Source organism: Panthera pardus, unplaced genomic scaffold (assembly GCF_024362965.1).
Source record: "Panthera pardus isolate Hobbes unplaced genomic scaffold, ASM2436296v1 HiC_scaffold_23, whole genome shotgun sequence".
Classification (NCBI taxonomy): domain Eukaryota; kingdom Metazoa; phylum Chordata; class Mammalia; order Carnivora; family Felidae; genus Panthera; species Panthera pardus.
This window is the reverse complement of record NW_026526799.1, coordinates 6,348,426-6,366,631: the sequence shown is the minus strand read 5'-3', so window position 1 is coordinate 6,366,631 and position 18,206 is coordinate 6,348,426. Positions and strand designations below refer to the sequence as shown.

General features: G+C 60.2%; 2 protein-coding genes and 1 non-coding gene across 3 annotated transcripts in view; 2 read left to right on the top strand and 1 right to left on the bottom strand.

Moving 5' to 3' along the window:
* FANCI (FA complementation group I) overlaps positions 1 to 875 on the top strand; it is a 102,630-nt gene extending 101,755 nt beyond the window's left edge. Inside the window, exon 38 of the mRNA XM_019460228.2 lies at positions 240 to 875. Within this exon, the coding sequence (XP_019315773.2) occupies positions 240 to 302 (63 nt within the window). The 3' untranslated portion in view covers positions 303 to 875. The remainder of the gene's footprint in view (positions 1 to 239) is intronic.
* On the bottom strand, positions 555 to 17,320 carry POLG (DNA polymerase gamma, catalytic subunit). The gene is made up of 23 exons (XM_019460229.2): positions 17,208 to 17,320; positions 15,668 to 16,447; positions 12,723 to 12,918; positions 11,659 to 11,823; positions 11,391 to 11,537; positions 11,160 to 11,239; positions 10,173 to 10,355; positions 9,919 to 10,073; positions 9,622 to 9,748; positions 8,514 to 8,750; positions 7,552 to 7,672; positions 7,247 to 7,333; positions 6,830 to 6,937; positions 5,873 to 6,033; positions 5,184 to 5,237; positions 4,964 to 5,081; positions 4,362 to 4,497; positions 4,021 to 4,267; positions 2,680 to 2,802; positions 2,382 to 2,550; positions 2,059 to 2,267; positions 1,120 to 1,280; positions 555 to 672 (listed from the first exon to the last, which is right to left on the bottom strand). The coding sequence occupies exons 2-23, from the start codon at positions 16,285 to 16,287 to the stop codon at positions 614 to 616; spliced, it is 3,663 nt and encodes a 1,220-aa protein (XP_019315774.2). The 5' UTR covers positions 16,288 to 16,447; positions 17,208 to 17,320; the 3' UTR covers positions 555 to 613.
* Positions 17,321 to 17,605: 285 nt separating this feature from the next.
* Positions 17,606 to 17,678, top strand: TRNAR-UCG (transfer RNA arginine (anticodon UCG)). Its single transcript has one exon. It is a non-coding gene; the product is annotated as a tRNA-Arg (tRNA).
* The last annotated feature ends 528 nt before the right edge of the window (positions 17,679 to 18,206 follow it).

The following is an 18,206-nucleotide window of genomic DNA, read 5'->3' as shown; positions in this document are numbered from 1 at the left end:
CACCGAGGCGCCTCTGTCCTCGCCCGTGTCTGTCCACAGGAAAGGCATTAGCACAGGCCTGCTCCGCTACTTTAGAGGCCTCCCCGCTCTTCCCCCTCCCACTCCTAGGAGGTTGTTCTGTCTGTGGAGAAAGCACCACCACCACAGGCTTTGGTGAGAAGATAAAGGATTTTTGTTTTTATTTCCACTGCCTCTGAGCAGGCTTATCACATTAGAGCATGACTTCTCTCCCCTTCTAGGGCACTGCGTCAGAGCACGAGGGACAGAACAAAGAACCCGCCAAGAAGAGAAGGAAAAAATAAATGAAATGCCTGAGTTAATGTGAACTTTGGGGCTTCTGCTTTCTTTGTACCCAGCAAGCAACAGTGCCCCGTTGTCCCACAGCCTGCACCAGTGTTAGCGTCTTGGTTCCGAACCCATTGAACTCGACTGCACCTTCAGGTAGAGGCCGTCGTGCCTGGCAGGTCCTGCTACTGACGAAGGGCTGGCCCGAGGGAAACCCTTTTGCAAAAAGCACAGCTGAAAGCCTGAGTGTGGGAGCCCGCACCGCCCTGACGAAGCTCCACGGGAGCAAATACAGGGCCTCCGGGCAGAGCTACGGTCCAGGCGGGCTTCATTTCTCCAAGGAGCCTTTGGTGAGTTCAATTATCTGGTAAATATCCAGCGCTTCACCTGAAAGAGAGTGCAAGCTGGTTAGGATGCTTCCTCGAGAACTGTACCTCTGCGCCCGGAAGGGAGCGGGGAGGCCGGAGGAGTGGGAGTGTCTGTTCTGTACTAAAGAAGTTGTTGCTTTAACTTGTTCAGATTATTCAAAGCACAGTTTTTTTTTTTCTTGAGAATGCACTTTGAGTTTATACAATAAATCTTAAAATGCATTTTTGGTGTGGTTGGAGAGAGAATAATAGTACATAGCGAATATCTTGAGGTCTGGTTTCTTTGTGTACGTGAACAGCTCTCTAGAAACCCGTTCCTCTGCGATTTGAACAGCATGTTCACCTCGGGCCTGCGGCACATGATTAACTGGAGGAGCCGCCGGCAGCCTTGAGCTTCCCGCTGCCCGAGATGGCTTTCGAGTCCACCTTGTGTTCTACGCACAACAAACAAATGCATGGAGCTCACCCTGGGGAATCCCGTATCTCCTTTCCATCCCAGTTGGGTTGGAAGGGGTTTTACAATCCATGGTCACTTCCTTCCTGAGGCACTGGTCAATATCGACTGTACTGAAAAAGGCGACTGACTGGGGCAGGTCATCCAGGCCCAGCTTATGGGCAAACATGCACCTGAAAAAGACCCCACCTCCTCTCAGGCGTGTCCAGCACAGCCCTCCACCCAGCAGCCGGACCCCTCCCGCCGACACCAAAATGAAATCAGGGACCCAAACACATCTTTTCTCCCCCCACGGTTTGGTCCGCTTTATTGACGTACAAAATTTGACTTACTGGGCCAAACGATATTCAAAACCTATGAGGACCCTTAGCTGTAAGAGGGCAGCGGAGACCGTGTTAATGTGCAGAGTACTTCTTATTTGCCCATTAGGACAGATCTGGGTCCCAAACTGGTTCTGAGTGGCAGACTAACATGGAACTATAGTTACCATTTAAGGCACGTAAACTAGGAATCTTACTATAAAAATACTTTCTAAGTCACATTTAACAATGTTTTCTGTTGGTAGTCCAAATAACAAACTTTTGGCACTTAAGGAAACATTTACGGATGAAAGAAAACCCTCTCGTCCGAACGGAGAAAAGCTATCTGGCGTTTGATCTGCAAAACCAAGGTGTGTGCCTAGGGGAGGACAAGAGGACAGCCACTCTTCAGAACACCTCCCAGACCTCTCTCACTACCTCCCTGATCTGGTCTGGGTACATACTTTTCAAACCCAAGAAATCTTTCTTAAAAGTTGAGACCGGTCTTTTCAAGACCGTCTTTTTCAACTAGACATAAAACCTGAAACCAGCACTTCTGGGGCAGTGAAAACGCACAGAGCATGCCCGAGCCTGGTCCACAGCCCCGCACAGGAGCACGTGGCCGGCCAGAGAGGCCCCGGGCCCCGCGTACCTGGTCAGGAGGTTGGTGATCTGCAGGGCCAGGGCCGCGCGGTAGCGGTCCTCTTCTCGCACCAGGTAGCGGACCTCGTCGTGGATGCTGATGCAGAAGCGCCCGTCGATGGCAAATTCTTCAAAAAGCCACTTCATGGCCACGAGCATGAGGTGCAAATAGTCCACAGCAGAGCTCTGCACCACCCAGTTCACACGACTGGTCATAAACTGGGGGAAGGAGGGCATGGGTCAGAGGGGTGGTGCCGCACACCAGCTCGCTCTGGGGAGGAGCCCTGCCCTCCCGTGACCCCTCTGCTCGGGCTCCAAGGACAGTGAGATTACCTCCCCCTGGACGGCCGAGGGCTCCAGGGCTCGGCTGATACGGCAGCCCAGCACGGGGGTACATGGGGTGTCAGACGTGGCGATGCTCTCCAGCTTGTTGAACATTTCTGACTCTGTGCCCCCCATCCACGCTCGTTCGGCGACCACCTCCCACTTCTTCCAGTGTGACCTGGGGACCAGGGGGGGAAAGGGGAAGCTTTGCCTTTCAGCCTCTCAGAACTGAAAACGAGGCATCGCAGCTCTCCTGGGGCCAGCCCGGACCCCTCCCCACCGTCCTTGGTACACAGAGGGCGCTCACTTTCTTGAAGCTTCTCTCTGGATCTTGCGCAGATCCTGCAGGGAAACCCAGCCATCTTCAGTCCTGTCCACGGGGAGGTCCAACTCCCTCACCAGCCACTCCCCCTCATCCGAAAGCCGGTACCTAGGGGCAGCGTCATCATTACCGTTCCTGTGGGATCGCCTCCTGTGTGCCAAGCCCGGGGCCAGGAGTGTCCCCAGATCCCCACGGGCTCTGCTTCAGGGAGAAACCAGCCGAGAGCCAGCAAGGGAGTCGCCGGGCAAAGGTGAAGCCCAGACAGGAGCCCGGGCTATTGTGGGCTGTGCCACGGTAGCCCAGTAAGGGACAGATTCCGCCACGAAGGCAGATGCCGCAGACGCGGTCAGGAACCACCGAATGACCAACAGCTGCCATGTTTTAGTTCCGGAGGCAGCAAAGGCCAGCAGCCTGGCCGGAGGGGCAGTAGCAAATGGGAAGCTCCTTGAAGGGAAAAGGGCATCCAGAGAAAATGACCACAGCCAGGCCGGTTGATGACCTCCATTCCCGTCACCCGACTCCTGGCTTCGCAGCCTGTGACAACACCAGGCCTGTCCCCTCATGGCTCCGGAGCCTTGTCACTCACCACCTCAAAGCAGCACCAAGGCTCCCCCTCCCGCGCTCACGACCCAGACTCTTGTGTGACGCCTTCAGATTCTCTGACAGCCCGACCTCTCACTGCTCTTGCGCCCCCCGTGCAAGCCGCACACCCCCCCTACTCTGCATGGTACCCCCGCCCCCCCGTCTGCACGTGTATAGTCACCGCCACACCATCACCTGCCTACCCTTCGGTCTCACGAGGTGGCCGGCTACTTGGACACGGTCGCTGCAGAGCGTACCTACGGAAGCTGGCCGTGCACCTCTCCTCCAACACTTGCTTCGGGAACCCTCCTAGGAGCCCACTACAACCCTGAGCACACAAAAGGCGCCGCCAGAGGGAACGAGCTGGAGCCTGGGGAGGCTTCCTCCTGTCGCACAGTCAAGGGAGTCCGGTGTTGCACGGCTCCTTCCTATCAACTCCTGCTGTCCCACCCAGGGCCTGCCCGGTTCCCCCTGGGTGTTCTGCATGACCACGGCTGTCGACGTGCCGCCACTCGGTGGCAACGCAACAAAAGGACAGCCTTCGCTCTATGAGGAAGACTGTGTAAGGTTATTAAAGCAGCAAATGGCACAACCTAAGGACAAACCGTCCTGGGGCAAGGTCAGAGGTCTGAACGGCAAGGGGCCAAGAGAAGGCTCAGGTGATGGGAAACGGGAGGAGAGCAGTAAAGGGGAGCAGGGCAGGCCTGAGGCCCCGGGGGTAACAGACGGGGGAGGGACCCTCACCTGCGAAGGCCCTTGGTGACGGCGTACATCTGCTGGGCCTTCTCGGCTGCCTCCTGACGTGTGAGCCGGTGGTTGAACTGCATGAGCAGGCGCTCGGCGAAGGGCTGTCCCGCCCCGTAGATGCGGCCATAGTTGAAGATCTTGGCGTGCTCACGGCTGATGCCCACCGTCGAGGCGGTCTTACTGTGTAGGTCGGTGCCCCTGCTCTTCCTGCCCTGCAGTGTCATCCAGCCGAAGGCCGTGCAGCCTGCGGGGAGGGGCAGAGCGGGTAGAGGCGGGCGTGAGAAGGGCGGCTCGGAGACCTTTTGCCAGCGAACGGCCCGGCCCCGCTTCCGGCTCACCGTGCATGCCCGCGAAGTGGGCGTCTCCAAGCACAGCCGCGATCCACAGCTCCTGCGAGTCCACGTCGGCACCCACGAGGACGTAGCCGGGTGGGGCCTGTACCATGGCCTTCAACTCGCTGCCTACTCGGTCAGGCTGCACAACAGCGAGGTCAGACCCTCACCAGCTACCCTGGTGAGACACCTCCCACCCGCTCCCCGGAGCCAGACTTGAGGGAGGATGCTGGGCCTCTCCCGAGGGGGCAGTTTTAGAAAACGCCACACAACTGCCCCAAACTCCACAGTGCCGGGGAGGGCCAGCTGGCAGCAGTGAGGGCGACAGGTAAAGACGCCCACCCTCCACGCCTGACCTGACCCTGGCCCCACCTAAACACCACCGCGGCCGTACAGATCACGCACACGTCAACATCTGGCTACGAGGCGGTACCCAGATCACGTCTGCTGAAGGAACAGACGAGCCGTGGAGCTAGATTTGAACTTGAGTCCCGCCTGCCCCAGATCTTCGGTTCCTTCTCCTGCTCCTCACCGAAGGCCCTCCACACCCCAGTTTCTAGAGACACAGGAGAGGAAGCGCAACGTCCAGAGGCGCAGAGGGCACGTACCCGGGCGTTGCTGGCAGTGAGCCACGTGGGCTCCACAGCCCGGCGGGTGATGGTGCCGGCGGTCACCACCTGAGGCAAGATGGCCCCGTAGCGGCCTTCCTCATCATAGCGGGGGTGCCTGGCAGGGTGGGGGAGGACACGAGTCTCGGCAGTTTGCCAGGGTCCTCGGGCCCGTCCCCACTCAGTTCTGCGATCCCCACAACCACCCGGCAGGCCATACCTGGTCACGGCACGGGGCAGAGCTGACCTGGGCAGCCACACCACCATCTGGGAGCTGTGGGGACAGATGGACTGAGGCTTAGGACGTCCGTGAGGAGAATCCACCCCCAGGCTCAGCTTTGGAGGCTACTGTGCCCCCTCCTTGCCCAGCCTCCCCCTCTTCACACAGACTGCATTCAGGACGGGCCCAAGAACCTACCACTCAGGAGCGTAAGCCACCTGAGACCTGGCCAGGCCACTACGTCAGTCCTGCCACGAGTGCCTCGGCCACGCCTGGGACGGACCTCAGCAGCCAGGGAAGTGCCCTTGTCGCAGCAGCATGCTGCTGGAGCCCCCCCACCCCCCACCCCCCTTGCCGAGCCAGCCTTGAGGGTGAGTCCACTGCCATTCTCAGCCTCAGGACCCAGCTCCCAGTCCCGGATGCAGCTCTCAGGCCACCAACCCTCCACGGTCCTCAGCCACACCCAGGGCTCCAGCAGCTACACCATCAAGGCCCTACGGCACCACTCTTTCAACGTAAGCACGGAAACTGAAGCTAGGGAGGCAAGAGACTTGCCTGCGTTCCCACGGGACCAGAACCAGTAGCCGGGCCTTGGGTCAGGGGTGCAAGGTGGGGGGAAAGGGGCCAGGGCTGCCGCGGCGTGGCCAGGAGTATAGACAACATGTCTCTGCCCTCCGACAGTGGCCCACCTGATTCGTTTATGGGCATTCCTCCAGAAAGAAATCATTTTGTTGATTTCCAAGGCACGGGGCCCACTGGCGCCTCCTGGGCCGGCCTGTAGCGTGCCGTCCTCCATCTTGGGCAAGAAGTCCTTGGCAAAGGGACTGCCCACATTGAAGCTGCTGCCATCCTGGAAAGGGCAAAGGGAGCAGGGGCTGGAAGCTGGTGGCAGACCCCTGGCCAGAGAGCCCATCAATGCCCTGTGCACCTCAGCTCCGCCCAACACTGAGCCCAGAACCTCGTGCAGAGCAGCCTGGGGCAAACCCCTGATTGCAACACACCCGCTCCCTTCACGACACAGCCATCCCCCCTTGTCTGTGTGTGGGGGGCGGGGGGAGAGGTGCGTTCCAAGATCCCCAGATGCCTGAAACCACAGACAATGCTGACCCATACATGCTTTTTTCCTTATGTATCTACGATAAAACTTAACTACACGCAGGGAGATTAACAATACCTAATAGAACAGAACGGAGCAATGACCTGTAATAAACGTGAAGCGAACGTGGCTTCCCCCTCTCAAGACATCTCACGTACTGCATTCACCCTCCTTGTACTGACGTGAGATGAAGGGAGGGGAGTGACGCAGGCACTGGGACCAGCGTTAGGCTGCTAGTGACCTTCTGATGACACGTCAGAAAGAAGATCATCTGCTTCCGGACCACAGTTGACCCGGGCAACAAACCATCAGTCAACAGAAGCCATCATGCAACAGATGTGGTGGCGGACACCCAACAGGCCCTATGTCATTCCGTCCCACCGCCACGCCCCTCGGAAAACACACTGAGAGACGGTGAGCCGTCTGGGATCACGCTCTGCCCCATCAGGCATGTCGTTCCTGCAGAGGGCGGTTCCGGGCCCGAGTCACCCTGGGGGCCCGTGGGCCCCCAGCACAGCGAGGGCAGCACAGCCGTGAACCGGACACACACCTTGTGAGGCAGCTTGAAGAACCAGCAGCCGGGAACATCCACGTCATTGTAAGGTCCGTTGCCATGGTGATAGGCCGGCTGGCTGGCTCTGGGGCCACCAGCAGCAGTCTGTGGGGGCCACACACCTAGATGAGGCCCTGCTCCAGCACCTGCATTCAGCGAGGGCCACGGGGTAGGGCGTGGGAAAAGGGCCTGAAGAGGCGAACAGGAAGCTGGGAGATGGCAGGATGGCCCCAAGGATCAGGCTTCCTCCTAGGCCTCCGACAAACGCTGGGCAACCCAAGGGCAAGGCAGCTTCTCCCCAACCCCCCGGAGACCTCGGGAACTCTCTGGCAGGGGAGAGCGACTTGGGCACAAGAGCAGGGCCCGGCCACCCAGCACCCACCCAGAGAAGCCCAGAGCAGAAGCCCCGCTCACCGGAGCCGGGGGCTGATCGGGGACTGCTGCTCCACAGCGCTCCTCCCTGGCCTCCGCCTCCGCCTCCAGGCAGCCCAGCTCTTCCACCTGGATGGGCCCAGGTGCCCAGAAGTGAAGCAGGGGGCCAGGCTGGCCCAGCTCCACCGGCCCCTCCCCAAGACATTCACACAGCCCAAGCCAGCCTGGGGTGAGTGACCCAGTGCCCCCAGTGTCGTCCCCCACCTCCCCCACACCGCCCCCAACAAGGCTGTGGGTCGTTGGGAGGGAGCAGAGACTCCAGAGCCCAGGTTCGGGGCCGCCCTCACCGTCTGCCACACGGCGCTGTCGTCGGCGAGCAGGAACTCCTCCGCCAGGCCTGCCTCCTGGGGCTCCGGCTGCTGCTTCCCCTGTTCAAGACAGTGCTTCCTGTACAGGGACTCGATGGCTCTGGGCAGAGAACAGCAGCAGCAGCCTCTGATTACTGGGGCCCGCTCGGGGCCGGGCAGCTCGCTGGGGGCCTTCCACAACTCCCTGTCAGTCCTCAGAACCAGCCCTGAGGCAGAGCCGGACGGCGCTTTCCCTGGTTCTTCGGGAGTGGCAAATCACAAGGGACACGGCCCACCGGTGGCAGGCTAGGGTGCCAGGGCTGGTCTGACCCAGATCTAAGCTCCTCCCGAGCACACGGCCACCGCCTCCCCTGGAAAAGCTCTGCTCCCCTGGAGCAGAGGGAGGTCAAGCCCGGCCGCCCCTGCTGGACCCCAGCCCCTTTTGTCCCGAAGACCCCACGGATGACTCAGGCTGGCCTGCAGAGCCAGGACTCTCAACCTGGGCCACGTCAAGTGCCATGGCTTGTCCCCAACACCTGTCAAAAGCTCAGGGTTTAGGGCCTTAGACAAGTCAGCCGGCTTTCCTAGGCCTTTATTCTGCCAACTCTAAGATGGGGAGAACCACGGTGTCTCACGTGAGGGGAGCACCGCAACAAAAGGTTTACGAACACAGACCATCGCTAGCGCTCAGTACCTTACACTCAAGCCCGTCTGCCCTGCTGCTTCTGATGGCCCCTGCTCTGACGTTCCTGTGAAGGCAGCTGGGGTCCGGCAAGACCCAAGGGCAGGGCGTTAAACCTCCACAGGGCGCCAAGGCCCGGGTGGAAAGGGCAGCCACGGAAAAAAGAACCCAGACTCTCAGACCCCAGCTCTTCCCACTAGCCCGAGCTGGGCTTGCGTCGTTCAGCAGGGGGAAAAGGTCCTTAGGCTCCGCCCCTTCCTGCCCTGAGCCTAAGCCTCACCTGTAGGGGCAGGCCACCCCAGCTGATGCCAGGGCAGCTTCCGCCGGTGCCTTAGCCAAGTTGTCCCGCCGCCCGGGCACCAGGTACCCCCAGCCATGCCGCTCCGAGAAGTGCAGAGGAAAGCCATCCCAGGTCATCGCCATGAGTTTGGGGGTGACCCGCATCTGCAGGCTGAGGAGGCTAGGGCCCGGGGTCCATGCAGGGTCATCTAACCGGGGGCAGAGCTTCCGGTACCACCTACGTCCCGCCAGAAGAGAGCAGTGTCACAGTGGTGGGGGGAGGACAGCGTGGGACTGCAACCCGGGTTCCTTCTCCCGTGACCTGACCCACCCATCCTCTAAAGCCCCCTGGGCTTTCTGATGACTTCAGTCTATGGTCACCAGATGAGCCAGGGCCCCATGAAGTCCCCTAGAATAATTCAAATATCTGAAAAGAAAGATCCTATGTCAGGCCCACAAGCAGGGCCCAGGACTGGGCTCCCTCCCAAGCTCCATTTCGTACAGGGTGACAGGCCAGAGGAGACAGCACATCCGTCCCCACCGCTGCTCTAGAGACCCGCCAGGGCCTCCCAAGCTCCGCCTCTCACGCACAGTTCAGCCAGCACAAGGCGGTGAGGCACCCCGCCCAAGACGACACACCCCGGGTCACGCAGGTGCCGAGTCAGTACCCCGCTGTTCGCCCTGGCCGCCCATTTTCTCATCTCTGCCAGTCGATGAGGCTCAGATAAAAAATCACCTCCTCAAGGAAGCCTTGATTTCCCCAGAGAGAATTAGGTACTGCCTCAATCCTGCTCACTCCTCCTCCTCATCGTGGTTATGAAGACCGGCTGCACTGGCCGGTCGTCACACCTGGCTCCTCCTAGAAGGAGCTCCTGGAAAGGAGCCGTGTTCCTATCTGTGCAGTGGCTGCCGTGGGCCCGGCACACGGCAGGTGTTCAGTGTACTCGTACTGAGTGAGACCAGGGAGCCGGGGGTCAGAGGGAGCAGACGCCAGGAGGACTGGAAGACAGCAGAACGGACGGCAGCCAGGCAGGAAGGGCCCACACGCACACCACCTCTGTGCTGGGGCCCGGAACAGCGGAGGCCTAACGGGAGGGGACAGGACTCACCCAGGGTGTCCAGGAAGGTGCTGGGGGCGCTTGGGCAGGATCTCTGCGGTCCCCTTCAGATGCTCCAAGCAGGCGCGGGCCGTGACATCTCGCTGAGCCTCCTCCTCCTCACTAGGGGGGCCGGGGTCTGCACGGGGTGGGCAGGACGATCAGGCCCGGGGGGGAAGAGCCTCTCAAGAAGACCTGCCCGGCCGACTCCTCCCCGGAAGGCTGAAGCTGCCCCTTCCGATGGCCCCCTGGGGCCCAGGACCTCCCCAGGGACCACCTCTGCCCCACCTCCCGCCGGTGCTTCCCCACCTTCCTGGTCCTTGGGATCCCCAGGAGCCCCAGCCCCCTCGGTGGGCAACTGGCTGGCTGCAACTGGCTCCTTCCTCTTCGCCTGCTTCAACTTCTTCTGTTTAAACTCCTGCAGGCCCCACTCCAGGTCCCAGAGCCAAGGGTCTTCTTTGTACCTGCAGAGCCAGGCCACCAGGGCAGGGGATGGCCAAGCTAAGGCAGGCCTCTGGCCGGCCCACGCCCCCCTAGATCCTGCCCTCCCAAGGCCTGGCTACCTCTCTCCTGAGAGCAGCTGGCAGGCGTCGTCGGCCAGGTCCATCAGTGACTTCTTCATCTCCCGCTGGAGCTCCTCGTAGGTGCTCTGTGCCTCGGCCAGGTACCGCTCCCAGTTCTGGTTGACAGGCAGGTAGGAGACACCCATCTCCAGCATGCCGGCCAGGGTCACTGGGTGGGGACACCTGCGGGGCAAAGGCCAGGGTGGTCATCAATGACCACAACAAAGCGGGCTTGGGCCCCAATACCTGAGCCAGTCCGGAAAGCCGCAGCCCAGCCACCCACGTGGCACAGCTCTTAAGCGAGACCAGGCTCTCGACTCCAGCTTGACTATGTCATAGCCGTGAGACAGTGGGCAAGTCGCTTCACCTCTCTGAGCCTCAGTTCCTAGATCCATAAGCTGGATAGATCTAGGGGTAACCCTATCCTCGGGGATAACACGGGAATTACAGAACCAAATGTGAAAATGGCTGCCACCCCCTGAATAACAGCTAAGTGCCAGGCGCTGTGCTCACAACTGGGGGAGTCCGGTACTATCTGTGTGCGCTTCACAGACGGACACACTGAGGCTCAGAGAAACCTAGTGACTTGCCCAAGGGCAAACGAGTTAGGACAGTCAAGATTTGAGCCAGGCTAGGTGACACTCGTGACTGGCCACACCGTAAGAGTGACTCGCTAGCAAACATGACCATGATGAATGTGAAGGATTCAGATGGCCGGCTCAGGATCTGGGTACGGAGAGGGCGCTGCATTACCCAGGACCAGGCACGTGAAACCCGGGCACAGCCCTCGGCCCTCCCCTCCAGGCCTCTGTAGAAACCCAGAGCCCAGGACCCAGGTGGCCACCAGTACACTGAGTAGCTCCATTCTCACAACCCGGAAAGGCCAAGGTCCACGGCCTGACAAAGACCCAGCACCACCTGAAGACGGAGGACCCAGCTACCGGGAACCTGCTGACCCCCAGGGTTCTCACCGGGGCCCCCCCTCACCTCTCCAAGAAGAGTGGTAGCTGCTGCTGGAAAACCTCGTAGGTGGCCCACACGTCCTGGGCACAGTACTGCATCAGGTCCTGGCACAGGCGACAGGAAGGCGCTGGGTGGGCAGCCATCCCACTACCATGGCCAGGTCTCAGGGTCAGGTGTGGCAGCTATACTCCCCGGGGTCGGGTCGGCTAGGGTCTGCCACACCCACCTCCCCAGAGCCCCGCTCCAGCGCCGTACCTGGAAGTTCTCACGGACGTCCTTCATGCTACCCTTGACAAACAGCTCTCGAGGCTCCTTCTCTAAGGGAGGCCCCCCCACGTAGAGGCTGTGCACGTCTGCCAGGTTATTGACACTGCTGATGTCCAGCCAGTCCCAGGCTGAGATCTAGGGGGCCCGGAGCAAGGGATACAGCACATCAGCCTGGCCTCAGGACAGGCAGGCAGGCAGGCAGGCTGCTGAGACGGTCCCAAGTGCCCCGCTCTGGCCTCCGGCAGCGAGCTCTCACCACTGGGCCGCTGGCTTTCTTTTGGGACTTCTGGCCTCGCTGCGTGGGGTGCCGGGCCTTGCGCTTGCCCTGTTTGGCTGCCATCCACAGACTGCGCTGGAAGCCGCTGAGCCCCGAGATGGCCATGTGCATGCTCATGGTGTCCAGAAAGCGCATGCGGGAACCCTGAGGAGGAGAGGGGCTGCGGCTGGGGCCACTCCAGCCCTGCTTCGGTGCCGTCAACCCACCAGCCCCACCCCGGCCTCCTCCGGTCACACGGCCTTCCAACGCCGAAGACCAGCTCACGCGTGCTCGTGCTTCTCCCTCCGACTGTGACGGGCCTGCCCTCCCAAATCCGAGCCACCCCTGCAGGTGCGGGCCTGGCTCAGTCCCAACACTCAAGTCCTCCCCGGCCTCCAGCAACAGCTCTGAGGGCCGCCTTGGGAACAGAGTGTCCAAAACGAGGCCTTCCGAGCTCCCAGGCTCAGTCCCTGGCCCAGCCCTGCTACTCACAAGACTGTGTGAGCCTCGGCTATACGCCAAGGCTGCCCTCGCCTGCCCTTTCTCCTGGGGTGGTTGTGAGGAGGCGATGAAAGGACACCTCTCATAAAATTCAGGATGCCACAAGCACCCACCGGGCATGGTTCTGAGTGTCTGACGTGCGCACTGTTCAAACCTCCCCGGGGATGCTACAAGGCAGCTTCTGCCAGCTTCCTTTTTTGACAGATAACGAAACCGAGGCTCTAAGGAGCCTCTATCTAATCTCTCTTTTCACAGATAAGGAAACTGAGGATGTTAAGGCGCTCACACTGCTGGTCCCTGGCTGAGGCAGGATGTGAGGCCAGGCTGTGTGGCCAAAGACCCACACGAAGCTCTAAAACGCCACACAGAGACAAGAGATGTTAGTACTCTGTGACGACTCAGGTCCCGTACCAGGCGAGTCCTGGGCACAAGGACCAGGGGCAAGGCTGGTCAACAGGAGGCCCTGAGCTGCTACAAGAAGAGCGACGTCTTCCCTAGCCACTGAGATCAGAGGTCTGGGGCCACCCCACGCCAGAACCTCCAGCTGGCCCCAGGAACCTTACCTGGATCAGGTACTGCTCCCTGATATGGGCGCGATCAAAGCAAACATTGTGCCCCACCACCAACTGCTCCTGCCAGTCCCGCTGGGTGGGGCCGCCGGCGCTGGCTGGGACCTCCAGAGGAATGAGGTCAGCCGGCGACAGCTGGCTGGTCCAAGAGTAACGCTCTTCCACCAGCCGCCGGCTGCACCAGGAATACCTGAGGGAGGTGAGAGGCAGACGGGTTCGGCACAGAGCCATTCAACTCCCGCCCCACAACACCCACCGCGCACCTACCGCCACACGCCAGGTCCTGCACTAGCGGCTGGGACACCAGGAAGACCAAGGGGTGCTCCTGACCCTCACAGAGCTGGAGGTCAGGTGGGTGTGTGGGAGGGAGGTTATAAAACCTTTACTTTTCACTTCCACGGATAAAAACGGAACTAAGTGCCACAGTACTGGGTGTCCAACACAGGCATCCAGCCCGGGCCATCAAGGCGCTTGCTAGGTCCAGTGTTCACAAAGTCTGTGCTGTTTATGAACGCTGTCAACCCCTCAGGTCTTTAAGCACAAGACAGCAGGTGTTCAAAATGCTAGCAAAGGAGAGAGACAATTACAACAGAATCCAAAGTGGAAAAATGTTTTTTTAGTTGCAAGTGGCAAAAAAAGAAAACAAACAAAAAACCAAAAGCAAATGCTGCACATGTACAGGATGAATCACCTAATGGCTGGACAGATTCTGAAGGACAGACCGAATCCCACATCTTGTGGGCGGCGCTGTGCAATGGAAGGACCGTGTGCTCGTGTGCAGGGGCGGGGCCGGGAGGGACTGAGGACCCCAATTCGGGACCGGGGGGGGGGGGAAGGCTGGAGTGCACTCAAGATCCGCGGGGCTAAGCATGCGGAAATGGCCACTGAAGAAAAGCCTGCTGTGAACGACAGATCATGCCAACAGATCAGAGCCAGTCAGCATCAAAGTGGTGACCAGGCCGCGTGTGGCCAGCACAGGTGCAAAGGAGCTTCCTACAACCCTCTGCAGGGGTTGGGGCGGGGGGCGGGGGCCATCTGCCTCAACAGTTTCAACAAACATGAAACTGTTTCTTAAGAGGAGGGGGCTACTGGCAGAAACAGATTCCTAGTTTTCAACCTGCTGAAATCTAACTCACACTCCAACTGCTGCTGATACGCTGGGGCGCAGGCTGAAACCTCCTCCCCGCTTTCAAAGCCCTTGAAAACACCCCTGAAGAAAAGGCTAGAAGATGTCAAATATTCGAGGCTATGGTGAGGACAGGAACTCTAGTAGCAATAAAAAGTCATGCTGGTGCCAAGATCTGGGTCTGTGGCTGTGCACGAGAGCGGTCTTACTATAAATTTATGATTAAAAAAAGAAAGAAAGAAAGAAAGCCAAAATGCAAACAACTTTGGAAAATTTAAGATGAGTCAGATCAATGCCATTAATACTCTACGCTTCTCCTATGAATCTCAGAGAAATGCTGACACCCGTGTGATGCCCCTCTCGGCTGATGACCACGGTCCTTACCGGTGACCCTGGGAAGCTGCCCTATGGGATGTCTAAGCCACCCACCGATCCCACCCCCCCCCCCAAAGTTTCCGGCTGTTCTGGAACTTGGTGTTACACAGCTATGGGGCGGGGACATGCCCAAGTTCGAAGTGGACTGCTATGAGGGCCCCCACCTGGTAACCCTGCTCCCCACCATAGCCAGGCTCCCAGGAGGCAGGTCCCCAGATGCGCCCAGGCCTCAGCAGTGCCCCTGGCACCTCTGGCAGCAACGGGATGAAGATGAGAGGTGGACGGGAAGGGCAGGGAGAGGAAGGAGGAGGAAGAGAAAAGGGGACTTCAGGTAAAATGGCCAAAAAGGACCAAGAGATCAAAAGACAAGTCTTTCTTGCCACTGGTTTCCTAATTCTCCTTCTGCCACCATCGCCTGCTTTACCTTCTGAAACGATGGGCGCATTCCCTCTATCTTGACCGAGTTACATAGTAAGCACTGAGAGGCTCATCTTCACTGGAACTAAATCAATGCGGAATCTAGTTTCGCTCTTTGCAGCCATTAATGCCTACCTTATCTATTTAGCCATGTTTTCACCATTTTCAACTGCATATTTAACATTTCGCAGCTTTCTTTACAAAGATGTAGCTTCCAATAGGAATAAAGAAACTGCTAACTTTTTTGCTGGCCATGCCTGAAAGCTTTAAGGTTGTAAATAGTATTTTAATCCTGGAATGAAGAATAAAAAAGGGGAGAAACAGGACTGCCATCATTGTTTGAAAAAGAAACGTGGGTAGCACTTAGAAAGTTATTTCAAAAGAAGAGAGATTTGGATATACCTTTTGGGGACCAAAATGCCTGCTTGGGAGGCTGGGGGAAGGAAGCAATGTTTCTCAACTGGGGATGGTGGGGGGCGGGGGGTTGCTGCCTCGGGGTGGAGTACATTTGTGACTTGCCAGGATACTCGCTCTGGTATTTAAGAGAGCGGCTGGGGACGCCAAATGTCTTATACCTCCTGGGACAGTCCCACAAAAGGGAGAGTTCTCCTGCCCACAATAACCAATAGCGTCCGCAGACAGAAATGCTGTTTAAACAGTTTGGACTAACTTCTCAGGAAGCTATTAGGGGAGGGGGGGGGGAAGGCACCAAATCATGGTAACCACAAGTGCTCTCCCCGTCAGTCCCAAGTACAACGGTCTACTGAAATTCTCCACATGGCCCCTATCACCACCTGACATCTGCCTGGGAGGCTGTTTCCTGCCTGTATCTTCCCGCCAAAATGGAAGCTCTGTGAAAGCTAGGGTCAAGCCTCTTTGAGTTCACCAAGGAATCCGCAGTCCCTAGAAGAGCACCCGCCTGGCACACAGTGGGAGTTCAATAAACGTTCACTGAGCCAAACTATTAAGCTGGGCCCCCCACGTGAGCTGAAGTCCCCACCCGAGCCCAGCCCCTACTTACCAGGCCGAGGGGGATATGGCCACCGCCAGCGTGGGGCAGGTTCCCTCTGCCAAGCAGACCTCCACGTCGAACACCAGGGCCCGCTCCTCGGGGATGGCCACGGGTACGGCCTCCCCCGCGGGGCCGTACCGGGTCCAGCCCTCCGCCCAGGCCCAGCTCGGGGGCCGGGGGGGCAGCCGGGCCCGCAATAACGAGTTGGCCGCCTCCAGGTAGGGCAGGCTCTGCTTCTGGGCCAGGAGGCGGAAGTGCTGGTCCAGGCTGCCCCCGTAGAGGGGCGGCAGGCGCAGCTCCACGTCCGGCAAGGGCGTGGCCGGCTGCCCCCAGAGCCCGTGCCTCTGCAGGTGCTCGACGCTGCGGCGCACCGCGGCCTCGCCGGGCTTCTCCGCGCCGCGCCCGAAGATTTGCTCGTGAAGCCCTCTCGAGAGCATCTGGATGTGCAACGGGTTGTGCCGCTGCTGCCCGCCCTCCGAGGATGGCACTTGCTGCGGCCGCGGCGGCGGCGGCCCGTCGCTGGGGACGGGGGCGGGGCCGGAGCCGGAGCCCCAGCGCCCGGGAGCTGGAACTGGCCCTGGCCCGACGGTGGTGGCGCCGGCCACCTTCTTCCAGAGCAGGCGGCTCATGGTTGGTGCAGGGGGCCCCCCGCTGGGAGTCAGGACACCGGGCTTTGGGCTCCAGCTTGGCTGCTTTTACTGGCCGAAAGCCGTGGAGAGAGACACGTCCTGTCTCTGCGTTCCAGTCAGTGAAATGGGTCTGACCATGCCTGCCTTCCACCCACAAATCCTGAAGGAGACAGACGACACAAAGTGTTATTTTGGACCCCAGGCATTTCGTGTTAGGTGACGAGTCGTCGCTCCCTGGGCACTTCCTGCGTCCGGGGCAGCGTGCCAGGAGCTTTTAGGGACAGTTTCTCAGTGAGGCCCCAGACAACCACGGGAATCATCAATACCCCTCCTGAGGAAACTGAGCTTCCAGCGGGTTCATCAGTGAACTTGGGGGAGGTGAAGGCAGTGGCTACGAGTGACGGTCCTAGAGGAGGACGCGGCGGGTTTGAATCCCGGCTCTGGCCGTTAGGAGATGCGTGACCTTGGGCAAGCTCCCTAAGGCCCCAATCTCCTACTCTGTAAAATGGGGTTGAGGATTCTACCTGTCACACGGGACCGCTGTTTGGGTGACACAGGGCGAACAAGTCGCGAGGCGCGGCCGTCGGCAAACGGTGGCTGCCATTACCGCGACTGCCGCGGCCCGAGGGCCTAGCGCTGCCAGGTGCCAGGCCCCGGATTCGAACCCTCAGGGCGGGCAGCCGTCCCCCGGAGCCCCCACCCACGCCCGGGCCGTGGCCCAGCCGGCCGAGGGCGCCCCGCAGGGGGCGGCGGCCCCCGCGCGCCCGGCCGGCCGGCCGTGCCCGTGCCCAGCGGCGGCGCCGCGGTGCGCCCTGGGACGAGCCTCCGCCCAGCTCGGGGCCTCGCTCCCTGCCTGGAGAGGGAGGGGCTGCGCCGCCGCTCAGCGACCCGGCCTCCCCCGGGCCGAACCCGCCGGAAACCTCTGTCCGTCCGGTGCTTCCCGGGCCGCGGCTCCCGACCCCAGGCCGACCGAGCGGCGTCTCCCTCCGCGCGGCCTACGCAGCCTCGGGGTGGCGTGTGGCCTCCATCCGACCGGTCCGCCTCGCTGGCAGCCGCAACTTCCCGTCTGCGCCCCGCTCCGTCCCGCGGCTACCCGAGAGGCAGGCGGGAGACTCCCGGCGCGACCAATAGGAGGGCCGCAAGTGGACCGGTCCGCCCGCAGGGGGGAGACGGAGACTTCCGGGTGGGCTCTCCCTGCGGAACTCTGGGAGCCAAAGTCCAACCTCCCCTGCCCAAGAAACAAATGGGTTGGTCCCAAGCAAGCTGGAGGGCGGTAGTATTACTTTTTAGATTGTCCAAAGAGCACCAGGCGTCGGGCGGCCGCGTGGCCTAATGGATAAGGCGTCTGACTTCGGATCAGAAGATTGCAGGTTCGAGTCCTGCCGCGGTCGCAGCGGGTGTGCTAACAATTTTTGGTTAATTCTTCGCCTCCTTAGGAAGGTAGCATCGGGACCACCTGAAATGTTGTCGCCTGTTTCCACCACACACTGAAAACTGGGAACGCCCCGACCCTCGGAAGTAACTGCTCCCTCCCACCCGTCCCTGTGACGTTGCTCGCCTACGCCTCCCAGGAGGAGGGACACGTTTCTAAAATGCACCACCCGCGGGTACCCTCACGCAGGTGTAGGAGAGGGGAGAGCGCGGGCATCCTTTGCGGAAATCCCAGTTTACAGTCGATTGATTCGCCGGAATGACAGGGCTTCTCAACTGAAAGCAAGGTGCTTCCTTCCCCAGCCCCGCGCTCTCCGTCGTCATCCTGGGCCATCCTGATGGGTAAAAGTGCTCCCTTATCGTGGAACCCGAATCTGCCCATCGGTCACCAGCCCCCCGGCCAAGTGCCTGCGGCTCCCTCCGGGCTGGGGAGCCTTCCAGCCTTTGAGGTCTCTGGCCGCCGTGTCCACCTCCTCTTGCTCCTGGGG

What these genes read in the sequence shown, in the direction of transcription:
- POLG (XM_019460229.2), bottom strand. Translation starts at nt 16,287, where the DNA reads ATGAGCCGCCTGCTCTGGAAGAAGGTGGCCGGCGCCACCACCGTCGGG. An exon ending in GGATCCCAAGGACCAGGAAG is followed by an intron (nt 9,749 to 9,918) that starts GTGGGGAAGCAC and finishes CACCCCGTGCAG; the next exon opens with ACCCCGGCCCCCCTAGTGAG. An exon ending in ACAGCGCCGTGTGGCAGACG is followed by an intron (nt 7,334 to 7,551) that starts GTGAGGGCGGCC and finishes GGGCCCATCCAG; the next exon opens with GTGGAAGAGCTGGGCTGCCT.